The 18,930-nt window shown below is 47.4% G+C and overlaps 3 protein-coding genes across 5 annotated transcripts; 2 read left to right on the plus strand and 1 right to left on the minus strand.

Annotated features, from left to right (window-relative positions):
- Positions 1–34: 34 nt before the first annotated feature.
- On the plus strand, positions 35–18,780 carry LOC121598120 (annulin). 3 transcript variants are annotated; one of them, XM_041924712.1, is made up of 6 exons: positions 35–2,485; positions 16,133–16,648; positions 16,721–17,104; positions 17,167–17,816; positions 17,874–18,308; positions 18,372–18,780. In XM_041924712.1, the coding sequence occupies exons 1-6, from the start codon at positions 2,332–2,334 to the stop codon at positions 18,582–18,584; spliced, it is 2,352 nt and encodes a 783-aa protein (XP_041780646.1). In that variant the 5' UTR covers positions 35–2,331; the 3' UTR covers positions 18,585–18,780. The 3 variants fall into 3 exon arrangements, with proteins under 3 accessions (XP_041780646.1, XP_041780647.1, XP_041780645.1); XM_041924713.1 differs by lacking the exon at positions 35–2,485 and adding an exon at positions 11,367–12,287; XM_041924711.1 differs by lacking the exon at positions 35–2,485 and adding an exon at positions 12,319–13,701.
- Positions 2,509–5,324, minus strand: LOC121598121 (annulin-like). Its single transcript, XM_041924714.1, has 4 exons — positions 5,159–5,324; positions 4,524–5,078; positions 2,959–4,451; positions 2,509–2,886 (listed from the first exon to the last, which is right to left on the minus strand). The coding sequence occupies exons 1-4, from the start codon at positions 5,220–5,222 to the stop codon at positions 2,698–2,700; spliced, it is 2,301 nt and encodes a 766-aa protein (XP_041780648.1). The 5' UTR covers positions 5,223–5,324; the 3' UTR covers positions 2,509–2,697.
- LOC121598122 (annulin-like) lies at positions 7,863–10,992 on the plus strand. Its single transcript, XM_041924715.1, has 4 exons — positions 7,863–7,968; positions 8,043–8,606; positions 8,670–10,162; positions 10,224–10,992. The coding sequence occupies exons 1-4, from the start codon at positions 7,923–7,925 to the stop codon at positions 10,365–10,367; spliced, it is 2,247 nt and encodes a 748-aa protein (XP_041780649.1). The 5' UTR covers positions 7,863–7,922; the 3' UTR covers positions 10,368–10,992.
- Positions 18,781–18,930: the final 150 nt, after the last annotated feature.

An 18,930-nucleotide genomic window follows, 5' to 3' on the forward strand; every position in this document is an offset into this window, starting at 1 on the left:
TATATTGCCTATACTGTAGGAAAGGAAGGAGAAGCATAACGCTACAGCCAATGAAACTAGTTACTAACAACGTGATAATAGTTCCTGTGCAGCCAAAAACATACAAATAGCGAAACACGAAAAATCAAATGATTAAGTGCCGGCACTAGCAAGCAAACCGATAGCGAACGATAGAGGTGGCCGAAGTATTTCTTGGTATTTTGAGCTTTTATGTTCGTTCGTTTGTGAGTAGGCTTATTAGATGTTTCTTTTTTTTTAGTGTAAAACTGTAAAACATGTAAAACTGTTTCGTTTGCTGTTTTTCTATAGCCATTTACGTATACAAACATACCAAAAGCCATCCATCGTATCCGACCAGTGGATCGATCGCATTTTCTAACGGCCATTTAAGCAAGCAAGAACATCATCAATCGTTTTTGTTGCTGTAGTAGGATCTGAGCAAGAAGCAAGAGAATAGCTCCAGTTAGAAGCTAGGTGCAGCTAAACTATTGTTCTAGTCAATTTGCCGAAACCCGAAAGCGAACGGATTTTGGGCAGCGAAAACCAAAAGAACTGGTGTGAAGCAAGCAATTCGGGTGCAACCCGACGAAGCGAGAGTGTGCGAGGAGGTAGCGCATGAAAGATCTTTGCGAAGCAGCTTAACGTTTTATTAATTGTGATTTTTATGTTATTATTTAATCTCTTTTAAAAACACTATCGATCCCAGATCCCGATCATCGGTGCCCGGACACTGATATCATGCAGGTCCTGTGTAAAAATGTGCAAGCAAACGGATGAAAGCGGGAGAGTAACGATCATTGCACGATCTGTTTGCACTGTGCTAGCGTAATTTGAACAGGCGCTTCTTTAATAAAAACGAAATCGATGGAATGAAACTGAAGAATGCGTGGGAAATTGTGCGATTGCTGATTGAAGCTGATCCGAATGTGTGCAATCAAAACAAACCTGGCAGATGACACTGAGTGTGGTGTGATGTGTTGTAACCTTTCGAAGATGTGAAACTGTGTCAAACAATCTTTCAAGCGATTACAATGAGGCATAAATTTAAATCCTCAATCACTCTGCTCCGATTGCAATTCCTATTAAGGAGTGCGATTCCTCATCCCCTGCACTGCACCGTGAATCATCTGGCAATGTTGAAGAGAATGATCCCCGGCTTTTGCCTTATCGGTACCGCAAGGGTGTAAATGAGCGCAGACTGCCACTGCATTCAGCTGGCGGCGCCCGGTGGTGGCTCATCACCATGCATACTTCATGCTGACCTATTGCCACTGGGACTACCTCACAGTGTTGGCCCCAGTCGGAAGCGAGAGCGGGAATCACCAGCACGATCAGCTCCAGTTCTTAGATGCTTTCTGTCGCACGCTGAGGATGACGCGTTCACTGCGATACGATCGAGACCAACAAGCAAGCGCACGCGCGCGCGGTGTGGATGCGTTGGAGGCGTCTGGAGGTCATCGCGCGGATCTTCTCATGTGGAGGAAAGCGAACATAGCATAGGAGGCCCCCTCCCAACTCAAGGAGGGGATTTTGAATTCGAGTTTCTAGATACAAGCAACCAAACTGTCCACTTGAAAACCGCGTTGTAACAGGCATGCCCGTACCATATGCTCAGCAGTTACTTTCAAGCGCTCAAACGCGATTGTTGTTAGCATAAGACGGGGTCCGAGTGCATGTTTTTTTTCCAACCGGCACACAAGACCCTCCCTCGTGGGAGATCGCCCCTGCGATTGGTAGTAGTAGCCCGGCGCTGCTTGTGTTCGATCGGCTAAAATCAGTGATTGTATGTTAATTTCCCATTAATTGCGCCTTGTCGGTAGCGCAAACACGACCCCGCGTGCACTAACCGTTTGGTCTCACAACGCTTGGTCTCACTGTTGAACGAGCTTCGTTTGGTGCAACACATCTTGAATTAGTGCAAGATTCATCACACGTGTAACGGAATATAATCCAATTCCAAGTCTTTCCGGCGACCAGTGTTCAATGTCGCCGACTCCCGGTCGACGGTAGGGTGAAGTGACATCATCTTGTCTGATAAAAATACGTACCACCAAGCTGAAGGACACCGGTTGAGGTGGTTTTTGTAGTAACAGGTGTGGTGCAGTGAAGTGGATTCCACAACAAAGTTGTGTTCGAGACCTACCTGTGAAGAATTTTACGCCCATTTGATTTGATCAACAAACTGGTGATTTTCGAACAAAAAACGCACATAACTTCTGTGATCTATATTTGTTTAATTCCCCACCTTCTGGGCGTAGTGGAGTGTGATCGGTGTGTGTGTGTGTGTGACCTGTCCACCTACAATAATTCTCTGTTGGAGTATTCAAAATAATGGGCAGCAAAGTGAGCACCTTCTGGCGGCGGGCAAACTGCTGCCAGTGTTCGTCGTGCACGGACCGTGGCGTCTCTGAGGATCGAGGAAGCTCAAGGTACAATCCGTTGGCGAAGCATCCCCTCGTTTCCTGGGGAATGGCCGATAAAACAGGTGAGTAGGAATAAAGAGTATTTAATAGCATACGTTAAAGTTTTATTGGTGATCTGTGGTAACAACTAATTCCCGATCGTTTATTGGTGATTGGTATTGAACCGGCAAATGGCAAATGGTTACATGTTGGTATAAGTGGTTTATATTTTACGAGTTTTTTTTTATTACAAATGGGACTGTGTTGCATCGATCACTTGCTCTAGATCTCCAATTTAGGAGAAAAATAAAACCTCATGCAGTGTATTGTTTTCCTCGCGCTCCTCCACCTCAAAGTTTAGCGACCCTTCGATATCGCTCAGCTCGTTGGACTGGAATTTGGCCGACAGCTGAGTGCTTCCCTTGAACGAGGGTCGAATCAGGAAGGTGACTTCACACTTGTCCCTCGCGTCAACAAACTCAATCTGAAAGTAATCAGCATAGGGATATGCGTTAGTAAATAGAAGCTTAAAGAACGATCGTTCTCCAATAATTACCGGAATGGTGAGACTCTTGCACAACCCCGAACACTCAATCTGGAACGACCCGGCGGTGATCGGAATCGGCAGTGGATTGTAGAACGTCGCCTTAACCTTGAGCGAAGAGCGCAGCAACGGCGTACCGCTCAACTCCAGCTGGACGTCTGGCTTGCGGAGGCTGTAATCCTCCTGCGAGAAGTACTCATAGTCCGCACCCTCGATGGTGGCGAAGCTGGTCACCTTAAAGATCGCCTCATCCATACCCGGCTCGTAGTAGTCGTCGAACGCGACCGGCACCTCAATCACTTCCTCTCCGCTCGGCTCCACCGCCACCGTGAACGGGTGGCTCGTGATGGTTTTGATGTTCTTGCCCGTGTACAGGATGTGGTTGAGATGGATCCGACCGCTGACCGTGTGGGGCTCGTCCGGTGATACGTTCCTTACCCGCAGCACAATGTTGAACGCTTCCCCGACCAGGACACGATCGTTCAACTCCAGCTCGAACTCCACATCGCGACCCTCGTGCTTGATCGAGGAACGATCCTCAATCTTCACCTGCTTGAGGTAGTGCTTCGTTAGACAGCTCTGGCCCAGCTTGAGTGCTCGCAGCATCGTAAGCTTCGCTTCGGACGACTGTTCGCCGCACTTGTAGCTGGCCGTAATGTCCTCCCGCTCATCCACACCGATCGCCTTCGTGCTAATGAACTGCCCAATCCCGGCCGTATCCTTCTGGATCAGCTTCAACGCCCTACCGGGGCCCCGGTAGCGCCAAAACACCTTGTCCGCGTTCACCTCCGCAAACACAAAGTCACAATCGTACAGCACGTTCACTAGCCCCTTCCGGACGGCCACGACCGGTGCTGGACCGAGCTTGTACGTGCCGTCGGAAAATTCCTGCGGCGTCCCATCGATCACCTGCCAACCGTCGTACGCGGCCGTACCAAGATCGGGACGCTTCAGCCACACCTCGTTCCACACGTGATAGTTCCAGATGGAGTCGCGTGAAAAGTTCCGCATCACGTTGCCCTCCTCGTCCAGGTACACGTCCACGGTGAGCGACGCTTCCGTGTCGTGGGCGGACGAGAAGTTGGTGACGATGCGGCACGGGAGTCCAAGCGCCCGGCAGAGCGTGGCCAGTACGCCGGCAAACACCCAGCACTGGCCGTACCGGACCGGGCTTTCGGTGCGATAGTACTCTTGCAGGATCTTGACCGATCCGGTCCAAGCGGTTGGGGCCGTTCCGTCACCGTAGCTACCACTCCAGTTGCCGGTTACAACGCCGTAGTTATCATTGCTGTTGACCACGCCGGACAGGGCACGGCACACCTTGACCGGATTGCCCCGGTAGGTGGCGGAAAGGCGGGCGACGTCGCCGAGCAGCCAGAGCGCACAGTCGAGAATGTTCTCCTCGTACTGGCCGAGCTTCCATTTGCGGGGATAGAAGCTGCGCTCGTTTCCCTTCCAGATCATCGTCATGTCCTCCAGCACGTACTCGCGCCGTTGATCCTCATCTGTAGTTGAGATGTTAAAGATCGCTGCTTAGTATCTCCTGTACTAACTGTAATCTTTTTCGAACTACTCACCCTCAAGATAAACTGGATCCTCTTCACACCAGGCATTGAACAGTAGATAGAACGGTTGATCGAGCTGATAGCTGTTGCTCTCCTCCACTCCCTCCGACTTGACGTTGATAGTCAGCGTCCACCGGGATACGGACGCGTTGGGCGATGTTCGTATCGCAACGAGCAGCTCCGTTAGGCCGTCCTCATTAACCTGCATCGATCGTAGCTTTGCACTCCAGTCGGAATCTTCCTCCTCATTGTTATCGCCTGTTTGCAGTATCAAGTACACGACCGTCCCATGCCCATGGCTGATCCATTCACTTGCTATAGGATCCACCGCTAGGACGAGCGATATGGCATCCGTTTTCAAGTTTACCGGCCGACTGCAGATCAGCTTCACAAGGAACTCTTCACCACGGCGTACGACGAGCTGGGAAGGTTTCGCTTTTGCATTGGATGTGCTCATAAGTTCAAATTTTTCCGTCCGATGATTGAGACCATTTTCCTCTAGACAGGTGTCGATTCTTTCAATCGTTAGTTCGGCCGACGGCTCATGATCGATCTCATTCTCAAGGTCTGTAGAAGTGATTGTATAGAAATGGTGAAAAAGAAATTAGGAACGGTTAATGTGCAGCTATAACGCCGAAATGTCTTACCATTTTGGTCGTGCTGCCAAAATGCGAACGGCAACGTGTGTGCTCCTGAGCTATTTGAATCCATTGGTAATGCTGTAACACCTTCCCACTTTTTTGTTCGTACTGTGCTGTAAACGAAACCGTCAATCGGTGTCCACGCGTGACTTGGAACTAAACGGTCAGCTATCGGTGATAGCTCATTTTATACAGCGCCGGCAATTCAACGGTGCCAGCCATCTCCGCTGTTACGCCCGTGAGTCATGCGTGATGTTTCTGCGGTGGTTATTATTAAATCCAAACCCATCCGCACGCGACTGCTCCGGATGCAGGGTGGGTCAAGAGATCCGTACCCGCGGGATGGAGGCACGACGGGCAGCACTCAGTTCGTCATCGTGGTGACGTTATTTTCGGGGAGAGGGATAGCATTCCTTGAATACTGATCTTCGGAAGATGAATGGTCAACCGGACAAACACCCGTCAATATGCGTGTTGCGCTGTGTAGAAGGAGAACAAATGGGAAGAAAGAATAATGATCGTTTGTGTGGCGGGTGCTTTTGCGTGATGATTTTACTGCCCCAGTAACGAAAACATTGGCCCGGGTGTGCGATTTTATTATCAGCGCTGCTGCTTTTACTTTCACCATGCGCTCAGAATGCGCTGGGAATTGGTCAGTGCAAGCGATCGTAACATGTCGGGTGGGGAAGAATTATTCACCAAGTCGTAAAACAAGGCAGACACACCAACCACCACGATAATCTCTTATCAAGGTGAGGTGTGGCCTATTTTTGGGTTACTCCTTGTTGTTTTCACATGATAGCTAATAATCGGCTCAACAAGTGTTCATCTTTGTCTTCCTGTAATTTCAATCACTGTGTAAGGTGTGGTGATTTAGTGCGGTATACCATTCCATTTATTGCATAATTATAATTCTAGAGATTTTTCGATATGAAATGAAGGTTAGTGCCTCATTTTTGTTTGTACAGAGACTGTTGATTTAGCTTCATAAATCATCTGCTACACAGATCGGTAACAACCACCTTTGGCGCTTGGATACTAAACATAGAGCGTGGGTTGATCATGTTTGACCATGTCGTTGAGATCTCATAACAAAATAGTAAACAAACCTCGGAGCCGTGGAAAGGTTAAGCGTGAGAGAAGCGCATGAAAGAGTAGAAGATCATTTATTAAATCGGCAACGGTCGTGCTATATCGCTTCAAATTTGCTTTCATGTTCACACTTTTCCTCTGGTTTGCAATTCTGCTATGTGAATTGGATATAAGATTCACGATTGCATCAAATACTTCCAGCGTTAATTTCTTATTTGGTCTCATGTAGAATTGACATATGATGAATAAGTTCAAGTTTATTTTTACGATCATTTTGACTCTAAAGTAGGACATGGCATGGTAGAAGAGATATCGTTTCATTACAATGAGAGCTAGTTAGCTGGAAGCGCGAAAACGATCTGGATGGGAAGCGAACCAGGATCGAAGTTTATAGGAGCCGACCATTAGACCATTTGATTGTTTCATTCAAGGGGCTTACGAATGGATAGTTTTGATTTGGTAGTATTATATTCCGATGATATACCACAACGAAGAACGATCGTCATCTCAGAAATATTGGTTTCAGACAACATGCCAAACGTTAAAATAATTTGATGGAACGCTGGAAAAATGCCAGTACCTACTAGTAGAGTAGATTTAAAGCTAACATTAGATAAATATTTGATGGCGCGACTGTCACGAAAGATAAAAAAAACTCTAGGATGCATCGTAATATCTAGTCGTATGTTGCAGTTCCTTCTTTATCTGCACTGTTTGTGCTAGTATTGAATATGATTCTGTGCCTTGAACCCCAACACAAACGACTAGAATTGATAAGATTGATAGGTCAAGAAACGCTTGAGAACATCAACACTGTGCCAATAATCCTCTGTGATCCTCTGTTGCAAATGATTAACTCCTTTCATCCTCATGAGGATCTCTGAGGAACGCAGTATATGAAAGGTGTAGGTATAGGAAGAAGTATGTAGGTCCTGTTATACAAAGCAATAAAATAAATCAATGGAAAGTTAGTCCTGGCTACGGTGCAACGTTTAAGCAGGGAATCGTGTCGGGCCAGTGTTGTGGAAGACGCAGAGAGAATAGCTTACCAACATATTCCTCGTGTGTTCAAATCCCTCGTATGGCGCCATATGCCTGTTGTGAGTGTATGCGATTAGTAATGGTTAGCTTTTAAAGTACATGAGTGTTGTAAGCAACCCGATAATGGTAATCGAATGTTCTTGCTCAACGGAAAAAAACTAAATACAAACCAACACTTTTGAAAATCTGTTCAACATATCACAGCTTCCCACAAAGGGTTTGGTCAACTGCCCTGTGTTCACACCTGGTTCAACTGGTTAATGTAACAAACGAAAAATCGGCACGTGCTTGGTAGCTTTCAATCGGACTAACTGCCATGTGCTAATTTGCCATCAAGCTGAAACTGCACCGTGCTAGAAAGCTGTTAACCAATTGAAACCTTCGCCAGTAGAATGATGACGAGGATTCCGATCGATCCGTCATGCAAGTTTGTTCGTTTTCGCTACCATTTTCCATACAGCTGCTGCTGTTTGCAATTATTAACAAGCGATTGGTACAGGTGGCTGTACCAATTATTCACCCAAAACCTAATTGTCTCACGTATCGAATCGGCATCAAATAAGCAATTTCCTTATAAAAGTAAGCACCGATCACTGTGCGCAAGCTTCATTAGTGATCGTGCAGCCGTCCCACAACCATGTCTACCACCTCTACCAACTACCGGATATGGCCGGCTCGAAAAGGTAAGCTAGCTGAGTGTGAGTTCTGTAGTGCAAGTGATTCCAGCAAATTTGTGTGAAACTGTCTCCCCCCTCAGTGGTGACGAACAGTGCGATAAAGGATGTGCTGCAGATCGAGTCGATCAATCTGTGCTTCGATGAGAACGGGAAAACCTTCCACACGTCCCACTACGAGGCGATGACGAAACCGCGACCGACGAAACGTCCCCGCCAGCTGATCGTAAGGCGCGGGGCTCCGTTCGAGGTGCGATTGCTTACCAACCGGCGGTTCGATCCGACCGTCGACACGATGGTGCTGGTAGTTTCGATCGTTTCGTACGGCAGCGAGAAGCCATGCTTCGGCAATGGGACGGAAACGTACGTGCTGGTGTCGGTGGCGACGGACGGGACTGCACCGGCCGAACCGGACGAGCTGGCGGAGGATTGGCGAGCGGTCGTGGTCGATAGTAAAGATAAGGAGAAGGGAAAGGTGGAGCTGACGCTGCACATTACGATACCGTCTTACACGCCCGTCTGGCGGTGGTCGATTCAATTCCACACCCGGCTGGACACGACGGACGCGAAGAGCATGACGGAGATCAAGGAACCGATGTTCGTGCTGTACAACCCTTGGTGCAAGAACGATGCGGTGTACATGGAAGGTACTGGGAGAGCGGACAATCGACTGTGTTAATGTGTACTGACCTAAAGATTCACCCATTTAGATGAAGCTTGGCGTTCAGAGTACACCTTGGACGATAGTACGGCCATCTGCAAGCCCGCCTCGAAGGGGCTGCACATGAGCAGCTGGTTCCTCGGCCAGTTCGAGGCGAACGTGCTCGACAGCGCGCTCTACATCGTGGAGCAGGTGGCCAACGTGAAGGCCCCGATCAGCGGCAATCCGGTGCTGGTGATCCGTGCCCTTTCCGGCGCGCTCAACACGGCCGACGGGACAGGTGTGCTGCAGGGCAACTGGAGCAACAACTACGAGGGCGGCACGGCCCCCACCTCCTGGACCGGGTCGGCCAAGATACTGCAGGAGTTTTACGAAACCGGGGAGAGGGTCAAGTACGGCCAGTGCTGGGTGTATGCCGGGCTGCTGACCAGCGTGTGCCGTGCGATCGGCATCCCGAGCCGGATAATTACCAACTTCGAGTCGGCCGGCGATCACGATGCGTCCCTGTCGATCGACTACTTCGTGGACGATTCGGAAAAGACGGGCGCCGGCATGACGGTCGACTCGATCTGGAACTATCACGTCTGGAGCGAGGTGTGGATGCAGCGGAAGGATCTGCACAATCCCACCTACGACGGGTGGCAGGCGGTGGACGCGACGCCCCAGGTGCTGTCCGACGGCATGTTCAAGTGCGGCCCGTGCCCGGTCAGTGCGATCAAGCAGGGCCACGTGCACGTCCCGTACGACGGGGAGTTTATCTACGCGGAGGTGAACGCGGACGTGATCTACTGGTCGATCGGGAACGATCAGAATCCACCGAAGCCGCTCGAGATCAGCACGGCACAGGTGGGGAAGAACATCAGCACCAAAGCGATCGGGTCGGGCAAGCGGGAAGACGTGACGGAGCGGTACAAGTACCCGGAGGACTCGAAAGAGGAGCGCGACGTAATGAAGACGGCGATGCAGTACAGCAGCCAGCGGTTTAGCAGTGCGGGGCTGGCGAAACGGCTGCTGGGGGCAATGGTGAACGATAGCAACGGCACGGAAGATGCGATCCAGCTCGAGATCAAGTGTGACGAGGAGCTGACGCTGGGCACGACGTTCCAGATCGAGGTGGTCGTGACGTGCGCCAGTGCGGTCAGCTCGGTGGAAGTTACGGGTAAGTTGGTGCTGCGCGACTCCGACTACACTGGGCGGGATATGGCAACACTGAAGGTGACACCGTTCGCCATCAAGCTGGAACCGAGGGAGTCGAAATCGATCATCGTGCCGCTGGAGTACGGCGAGTACAAAACGATGGATGCGCACAAGACGAACCTACGGGCGATCTGTACGGCGGAGGTGAAGGGTAGCGATCGGACGTACTTTAAGCTGAAAAACTTCCACCTTTCCGTGCCGGCGATCGAGCTGTCGGTGGTCGAGCACAGCACGTCCGGACCGATCGCGGTACAGGTGGATCTGAGCAATCCACTGCCGGTTCCGCTGACTAGTGGCCGGTTCGTGGTGGAAGGATCGCGCTATACCGATCCGATGGAGAAAAAGGTAAGTGGGGGAAGGTTCTACAGTGTAGAAACGAGGATTATTTTCTATTTTCTATTCGCAGTACGAGAGCATACCGGCCGGCGAAACGGTGCAGTTTATCTATCCGATCAATCTATCCCACAAGGGTAAGATGGTCGTGACGGCATCGTTCGTTTCGAAGGAGCTGAAAAATGTGCATGGAGATCTCACAATTGATATTCCTTAAGCTGTTGTTAAAGCTGCAAGGGGAAAGATGATAAAATATAGCTCAACAAGATGCAGGATAGAGTGTGGCGCGTCAAATAATACGAAATTTCAATCTTCACAGGCCTACGAGTTTAAAAAAGTAATTAGTAATTTACAGAGGAAATGTACATGTACATTGTTTATGTTCATATTATTGTACTAATAGTCAGTGAAGATTGAAGTTTAGTACTATATCATGCATAGTAGACTTTTTTCATTTGTGTTTGCAACAATATTAGAATATACAAAACTCCATTTTTGCTTTCACATTAAACAAAACATAAAAATGAAGTAAATTATCACGCTTCTCAGATTGAACGTTGGCATACATTCAGGATTTTCTGTGGCATGAAGTGATACGTTCAGGAGTGTTTGTTTTACAATGACAGTTTCTTATGACACAATGCCCCAGTGAGTCCAGAAAGTGTGGAATCGAAATCATTATCTACTGAGAAACCTTATAAAAAAACAAAAAAAAAAACGTATTAATTAAGGCATAATTATATTATAACGGAGAGTGAAAGACTTATAGCTGTGTGTGTGTATGCGTAATAAAATTGAGATATCACGGCAGCAATCCTTTGCTTGTGATCCTTCGCATTTACCATAGAGACTATCACAAAATCATTGCTAATCTCGTATTACATTGATCTTTGATATTAGGCATTTATCAAAGACTCTTATATTTGAGAACATACGTACTATGTTGGTTGGAATTTCTTGGAATAAAGGTCACTCATACGATAGTTGAATTAAGAATATGTCTGAAACGAAAAGGAACTTCGATTAAAAAAATTACTTCACTATTCATTTTGCTGCATTTACAGACTTCAGAGAATAGTTGGAGCATCGGTATTTGCAGAAGGGCAAGATCACTGTACATCGCTTTACATAAGCTAGTCTCCCGTGGGCTGGTCTTACTATAAGTACAAGATTACCACGTAACAGGAGAGTCAGTCTTTCCTGACGAATAACGGTCTCAAATTCAAAAAGTTCTACAAATGGCCTTGAAGTAACTGTTGCGTCTCTATTCGTCGATCAGACCACCCCTTGCGTAGTGTTACAATTTGCAAACTAAACTTGTGTCATTAACCCGTTCCGATATCCGGTACATCCTGCACACATTCCAAAACGACAATCGAGTTCAAATACACGCAGTTCTGCTGCACAATAGAGACAAAAAAACCCGTTCGTGACGTCGTAGTTTGCCACACCAAATACCTATTGGCCGTGCTGAATGTTGTTGTTAGAAGAGCCCTTCGGAGCAGTTCACAGTAATGACATCATCATTTCGTACGATGTGTTTCGGTACACCTCGTCGTCCACCCGTTCGGTCCGGCTGTGTGATTCATCGCCATGCTTTACATGCTGATTTGACAAATGATCTTATGCTGAGGGGTATGCTGAGGGCTTTTTGATAGGTCGAATCGAAAAATGTCCGCGGACCCTCTCACCCGGTTGGTTGCAACATCGCTACCTCCTAACCGTCTTAATGGCACCCTCTCGCTCTCCCACTGTCTCGTTTGTTTCTCCGGAGATCGTGCCAAAGATGTTCGAAGATCAATATGTGTCTGTGTGTTGGTACGAGACGCCACCACAGGGAAGCTGTGATCTGCGAGCGCGTAAAACGTTCGCGCACCGGTTAGCAGATGAAGTTAACCGTTCGACCTGCGCGGAGCACGTTTCTAGCTTTAGTCGCACGAAGTGTAGCGTACAGAAATTGATTTTGAAAAGCCATTGTTTAGGTTTGGTGTTTAGTGCTGCTTGCCCATTGGTAACGTGTTGAGTGTTTGAGTAGTGTGAACAATGAGCTATTTATACGATTATGTGGAAAAGTACTTGCCAACGTCGTGGCGAAGAAAACGCATCCGTCGTCCTATTATATGGTCTTCTCCAGAGTGTAAGTAAGGAGTGGAAGTGGTGAAGTTGTTTTTGATAAGTGATTTAAGTTAATCGTGCAAAATACCCAAATTGAAGGACATTCAATTTAGTGGCACAAAATAAGTTTAGTGAAGTGTTTTGAAATTAATTCAAAAACATTAGCTAACGGATTGTGCCAACGACACGTATAAGAGCTTTGTGCCGTCTCGTAGTCAACAGCAGGGTAGTGCCTTAATCACTGACAGCTCCGTCCTACTGGACGATCTCGTACGTGATCTGCCGCCTGATCGTGTAGGATAGTACACAAATCATTATCGGTTTGCAAACGGAATTCTCGCGCACATTGATCAGAGGCTAAAAATAACCCAACACAACGCCCTCTTCGTACAATTGTACGACTCCAGTTGTTGTAGTCTCCCGTGCTCAAGTTCAAGTAGCTTGATTAAGTAATACCAGCGGCCGGTTAGTAGTGATAAATAAAAGCACCCCTTTTTGTCACAGTGCCCGGAAGCCCACCAGCGTCCAGATGGTCATTACGGGTGACCAGCTCACCAGTATGCAAATCGAGCGGATGTTTGTATTCCACCAAGGAAAGGTGTGCATTCTGACGCTCTTGAAATTATAAACAAACCCTTCTGCAGTGACACAACGGATGTGAATGTAAGCGAAGAAGTTGAGTGCGATGATTTCATACTCCCCCCAAAACCGATCGAGCGCTTGATCATTGGGTAAAGAAGCATCGCCAAAAATAAAAGCATTCATGCCTTGACCTTGTCAGTGCTTTTTTTGCAAGCAGCTTTAAGAGCTAGACGAGCGTTATGCACATGGACATCGCGGACCGAGGGAGTTTGTTTGTACCGAACGCATGCATGTTTATCTTAGCGTTTTGGGTAAATATTGCCATTAATATTCGCCAATGCTAAAGACGCATACCAGTGGTGCGTGTGCTACGATCGCCCCACGATCGCCGTTGTTTAGAGGCTGGAATCGTATGTGACGAATGGAGGGTTTGATTTTGCAAGGTCATATAGAGGCGAGAGCCAACTGCGGTTAGCTAATAGAAACTAATGAAACCGCGCTTTTGGACACTTTTGTAGGCGTTGCATCGTTCAAAAATGGACTCGCTCGAATAGACAAAAGTTGCGATCCTGTGAGGCAGATGTTTCGTTTATAAGGTTTAATCTGAATAGAACTGTTTGTAGTGAAGCAGTTAGCAGGCCTGCTGTCGAGTCATTAAATGCAAGACAACCTTGTGCGGGCAACGTTAGATCGAGCTGTGTGTGTGTGTATGGGGGGTCGGGTATGTAGGAGGCGGAACCGATTACTACGCGGGAGCGGTCGGATCGATGGTGCGAGATTGCCTTTTAATGGCATGGGGCTTGAATGTCTCGAGTACGCACCCGAACCGCAAAATTGGAGCAGAGCTCAAGGATGTAAGTAAACAAATGGCTCATTGTTGGCGGCTCGTTTGATAGTGGGCACCTGTTGTACACTGAGAACGTTTTACGTATGTGTGTTCTTTTATGCGTAATTTTTCTTTATAAGGCATTTAAAACTGCACCCGAGTTGATGATCAGTGTAATTACTAAGATTGCAGCTAAGGTTAATAGTCAGTTTGTCTATAATTTTGACATATGAACGTAGCTATGACATGTTAAAGCCGTTCCCGTGGTACAGTCGTCAACTTTCACGATTTGACAACGAGCCCGTCATAAGATCAAGCCCTGTATTAAACCGTATTTAACTGATAATTATGCAAATATTAAAAAAAAAGTCTTCAAAACCAGAATTATATTAGATTTGGTCTAACGATGACTGTATTCTATGTTATTATGAGTATTTTTAGCGATAAGGATATATCATAATGGTAACTAAATGAAAGCAATAGACCATTCTAGACAATGTAATATGATGAAATCCTTTCTAATTCAATTACAATCAAATTGTTTTATTTTTTTCTATTAGAAATTACACACAAGAAATTTAATAATAATGAAAATCGAAAGATTTCTATGGAATGATAAAAAATTTAATCGTTTCTCGGATAAAGCTATAACTCGCCAAAAATTATGATTAAAATGTAATGTTAATGTTAAAACGTTTAATTTAGATGATTTCAACGGGCTCCGTCAAATATTACCCCTTATGGCCTCCACTGCTCATTATCTACCACTGTTTACCTATCTCTCAGAGTCAGATTAATCCTTTTTACATGGAATTTTATGAGATTTAACTATTTTCACAAATGTAAAATTAAATTAGTGTTGTAGTTATATTTTAAACGCAGTCTTCCTTTGAGTGATGAGGCATGATCAAACGCAAATTCTTAACATTGCTTTCTTATCTAGCAGCTTTCTATAACTCCCTGCTTGTACAGTGTCACGAATGCAATTGACGTACAATCTCACAAGTACGTGTACTCTTGCACCCGCCGGCGACTACCTTTAAGTGCAGCTTGAACTTCCCCACTACGCGAGGCGTGCGCACGAGAGCGCAAACGTTCGCGTCCGTGAATTTTATTGTATGCTAATGGGACCGCCGAACAAGGCATGCTCGTGGCACGCCGCACGCAAAGCGCCGTGTGGTGCTTTGTGCTGCCCCGTCGCTTCTCGCCTCCAAAGATCCACTCGCCCACCATCAGCTACGATCGTAAGATCCGCAATCATCATCACACCTCTCAGCCTGCGCCGACCCTGTCGCCAGCCAGGGCAGGCAATCAATCTTTCAAGCTAGAAAGTGAAGGTGGCTCGTTCTGCTAACAGCAGCCTCTTCCCGTTCTCGACTGATTCATTCATAAAACGCTCGTGCGCAGTGAGGGATGGTGGGTGGGCATGCATGTCATCGAAATCGTTTCTAACAAGTTTGGATGGAGAGTCACGGGATGGTAGCAGGATGGTGAATGATGGGGTACGATTCGGTTCGATAACTGATGATTATCTCGAACATCACGGGTAGCGATCGTTAAATAAACAATGGTTCAGTACAAAACGTTTACATTTTCGAGAGCGTGAGAAGCTTGGATTGTATGATTGAGAGTTTGAAAAAAATAACGCCAGAAGCGTTACGTTGCCAATTAAACGATGATAGATGGCGCTACGAAAGATCGAGAGAAGATCGTTCACCTATCAATAGGTCCTAGGTTCTTCAATCACATGAATCCGCATGATCACGATCGTAAACATAACACAATCAGGCAGGTCGCGTCGACTAGGCGTGAACAAACGATAAATTATTCCAATGATATAACATCGCAAACGACATAGGCCCGACTGACCCATCGCTAGTGACATTTACACAGACCAGTAATAAAACTAAGACATCGTACATCGGACAGTGATGTATTTGCTAACGGATCTGGTTAGAAGAAATGATGCTGGAAGTATGGCGACAATCAATTCTACAGAATGTGTCTAGAATGTGACTCAAGGAAACTTCTCTAATTGGGGAATTCCAACAGCAAGGAACGACCGGATGTAGCAAGAAGCTTTCGTTGTGATTCACCCACGCCAAGGAGAGGACACATGGCACTTAAAATAGAATTGCATTACAATTACCGTAAAGAGCATGCATAACGCCATGTCACATTGTGTTAGCTCACCGTTTGCAAAGAGCGCCTGATGGAAAAATCAATCTAACAACACCCGAAGCCATTTCCATCCGTGACGCGGTACGGGCCAATTACAGCTCTTTGTAGCGATTTCACGCAACCTGCCTTTGATTGATGAAGTTGGTTGTTGATTTATGCGATTGAAGTTTATTATTAGATCATGGGGTGGAGGCGTGAAAATCACTTGTTAATCGTACTTTTTTTTCTCCTCCTCACAATGATTCAACATTCTTTCTTCACACCTCCTCTCCAAACAGATTCACCCTCCGCTGATGTGCTGACGGTAAAGTCGGTCGATCTTTGCACGGAGGAAAACGGTAAAGATCATCACACCAAGCGATATGAGCTGATGAGCCGGGATGAGTATAGTGGGAAGATACCGAAGCTGGTCGTACGTCGTGGACAACCGTTCCGTTTGCGGCTGGTATGCGATCGTCCGTACGATCGGGCTCGGGATGCGTTGAGCCTTATATTCACCGTAGCTGATGAGGATCAGCCAACGCACGGTCACGGGACGTTGGTGGGCATTCCGGTTAATCAGTTCCCGGAGCAGCTTGGCGAACCGGAGGAATGGGGTGCCGCGATCGAAGCGATCAATGGCGATCTGCTGCAGGTGTTGGTGAAGCCGGCGGCAACGGCTCCGGTCGGTCAGTGGAAGCTTGACATTGATACGAAGCTGCTGAGTGAAGCGTTCGGTAAGAGTTATTCGCTTCCGCAGGCGTTCTACGTCCTGTTCAATCCATGGTGTCCGGATGATCTCGTGTACATGGAAGGTATGTAGCTGAACCGAAGTCTTCGATTAAGAACTACTTAAACCTAATGTGATTTTCTTGTTTCATTTGCAGAGAAAGCACACCGTCACGAGTATGTGATGAGTGACACGACACTCATCTACCGTGGATCTTACAACCGACTACGCCCCTCGGTGTGGAAGTTCGGACAGTTTGAAAAGCACGTCCTGGATTGTTCTCTACTGCTGATTGCAAAGATCGGCAAGGTTAGTGCAACACACCGGGGCGATCCGGTCAGGGTGTGTCGTGCCATCTCGGCCGCAGTCAACTCGCCGGACGATGATGGTGCACTGATGGGTAACTGGAGTGGAGACTTCTCGGGTGGAACTCTTCCGACCAAGTGGGTTGGATCGGTGGAGATACTGCAGCAGTTTTACAAGCGGCAGAAGCCGGTCAAGTTTGCCCAGTGCTGGGTGTTTGCGGGTGTTGTGTCTACAAGTAAGAATGGTGGCATTTGCTGGAACTTCAAAGCACATTTAATTATTATTTTTTCATTTTAGTTTGTCGTGCCATCGGTATACCGTCCCGTGTCGTAACGAACTACTCCTCAGCGCACGACACGCAAGCCTCCCTCACGGTGGACTACTTCGTGGACAAGAGTGGCAAAATTATGGAGGAGATGAACGCCGACTCGATCTGGAACTACCACGTGTGGAATGAGGTGTGGATGCAGAGGCCCGATCTGGGCATCAGCTCCGATGGTGACTATGGTGGATGGCAGGCGATCGATGCTACGCCCCAGGAAAGCTCGGACGGAATGTTCCGCTGTGGCCCGGCATCCGTGTTGGCGGTGAAGCTGGGCGAAGTGCTCAAACCGTACGATAATAACTTCCTCTTTGCGGAGGTTAATGCGGACAAGGTGTTTTGGCGCTACACCGGGCCACACCATCCGCTGAAGTTGCTGCGCAAGGATGTGCTTGGAATTGGGCTGTTTATTAGCACGAAGGCGGTCGGCCGGTGGGATCGGGAGGACATTACGGCAAGCTACAAGTTTGCGGAAAAGTCGGAAGAAGAACGGGCCACGATGCTGAAGGCGCTGAAGCAAGCTAACAGCTACTTTAGCCGCTACTATCTGAATGAGGAGTTCAACGAGGTTTACTTTAACTTTGAGCTGCGGGATGATATTAAGATCGGAGAACCGTTCAGTGTGGTAAGTGGTGAATTGTGTTGTATCTGATAATAGTGCCTAATGAGTAACTTGTTACAGATATTGACGGTAAAAAATCGATCATCGGAAAACCGGCACGTGGTAGAGGGATCGCTTCACGTCGATACCGTGCTGTACACGGGCAAAGATCGGGAAAGCGTAAAGGTGGACAAGTTCTCCGTCACACTAGAACCTGGCACGGAAGAGTCCATTCGTATGATCGTTGAGTTCCACGAGTACTATCGCAAGCTGCGCGATCAGGCAGCATTCAACATCTCCTGTATGGCGACCGTACTCGATACGGAGTTTGAGTTCTACGCGCAGGATGATTTCCGTGTGCGCAAGCCGGATATAAAGATATCGCTGCTTGGTAAGCCAGTATCGCAGGCACCTGTTGATGTGCAGTTTACGCTTGAAAATCCGCTCCCGATACCGCTGCACAAAGGACTGTTCCATCTGGAAGGTTCGGGTATTGGCAAGCCGCTTCTTTTTAAGGTATAGCTGAAGTCTTCGTAGTGGAGAGACATTTATTCAACAAAATATCTTTTGTTTCTCTAGCACGCTGAAATTGCACCCGGAGAGAAGGTCTCCAACACGTTCACTATGACACCACCGTACTCGGGACGGTTGACGCTCGCTGCCAAGTTTACCTCGAAAGAGCTGGACGATGTGGACGGCTTTTTGGCGTTCCTCGCCCATCCACGACCGGAGGATATCATCACGGAGGTGGAAGATAACGTAATCGTTGCCCGGACGGACGTGATCGATTAGGGAATAGGGGCCAAAGAACTTGCCATTTGTAGTCACTACTTACCAATTGTAGGTTTAAATCTCTCACTCACACTCTGACTCTCTTACTCTCTATCCCTGTGTGTATTACTCACTAACTGCCAACATGATGTGCGTAATATGTTTTGAAAAAAATCAACTGTATTTAATTAAACATTATAGTAAACACAAATAAACAGTGCCACAAAACAAACCAACCAACTAACCAACCAACGAACAGGACCATGGGCAGCACTAACGAGTGGAGTTCAGTCTTCGATTAAACGCTAAACAAAAACAGGGGCCAGATAAATATGTGACGTCATGGAATGGCGAGAAGCGATGCAAA

Source organism: Anopheles merus, chromosome 3R (assembly GCF_017562075.2).
Source record: "Anopheles merus strain MAF chromosome 3R, AmerM5.1, whole genome shotgun sequence".
NCBI classification, from domain to species: Eukaryota; Metazoa; Arthropoda; class Insecta; order Diptera; family Culicidae; genus Anopheles; species Anopheles merus.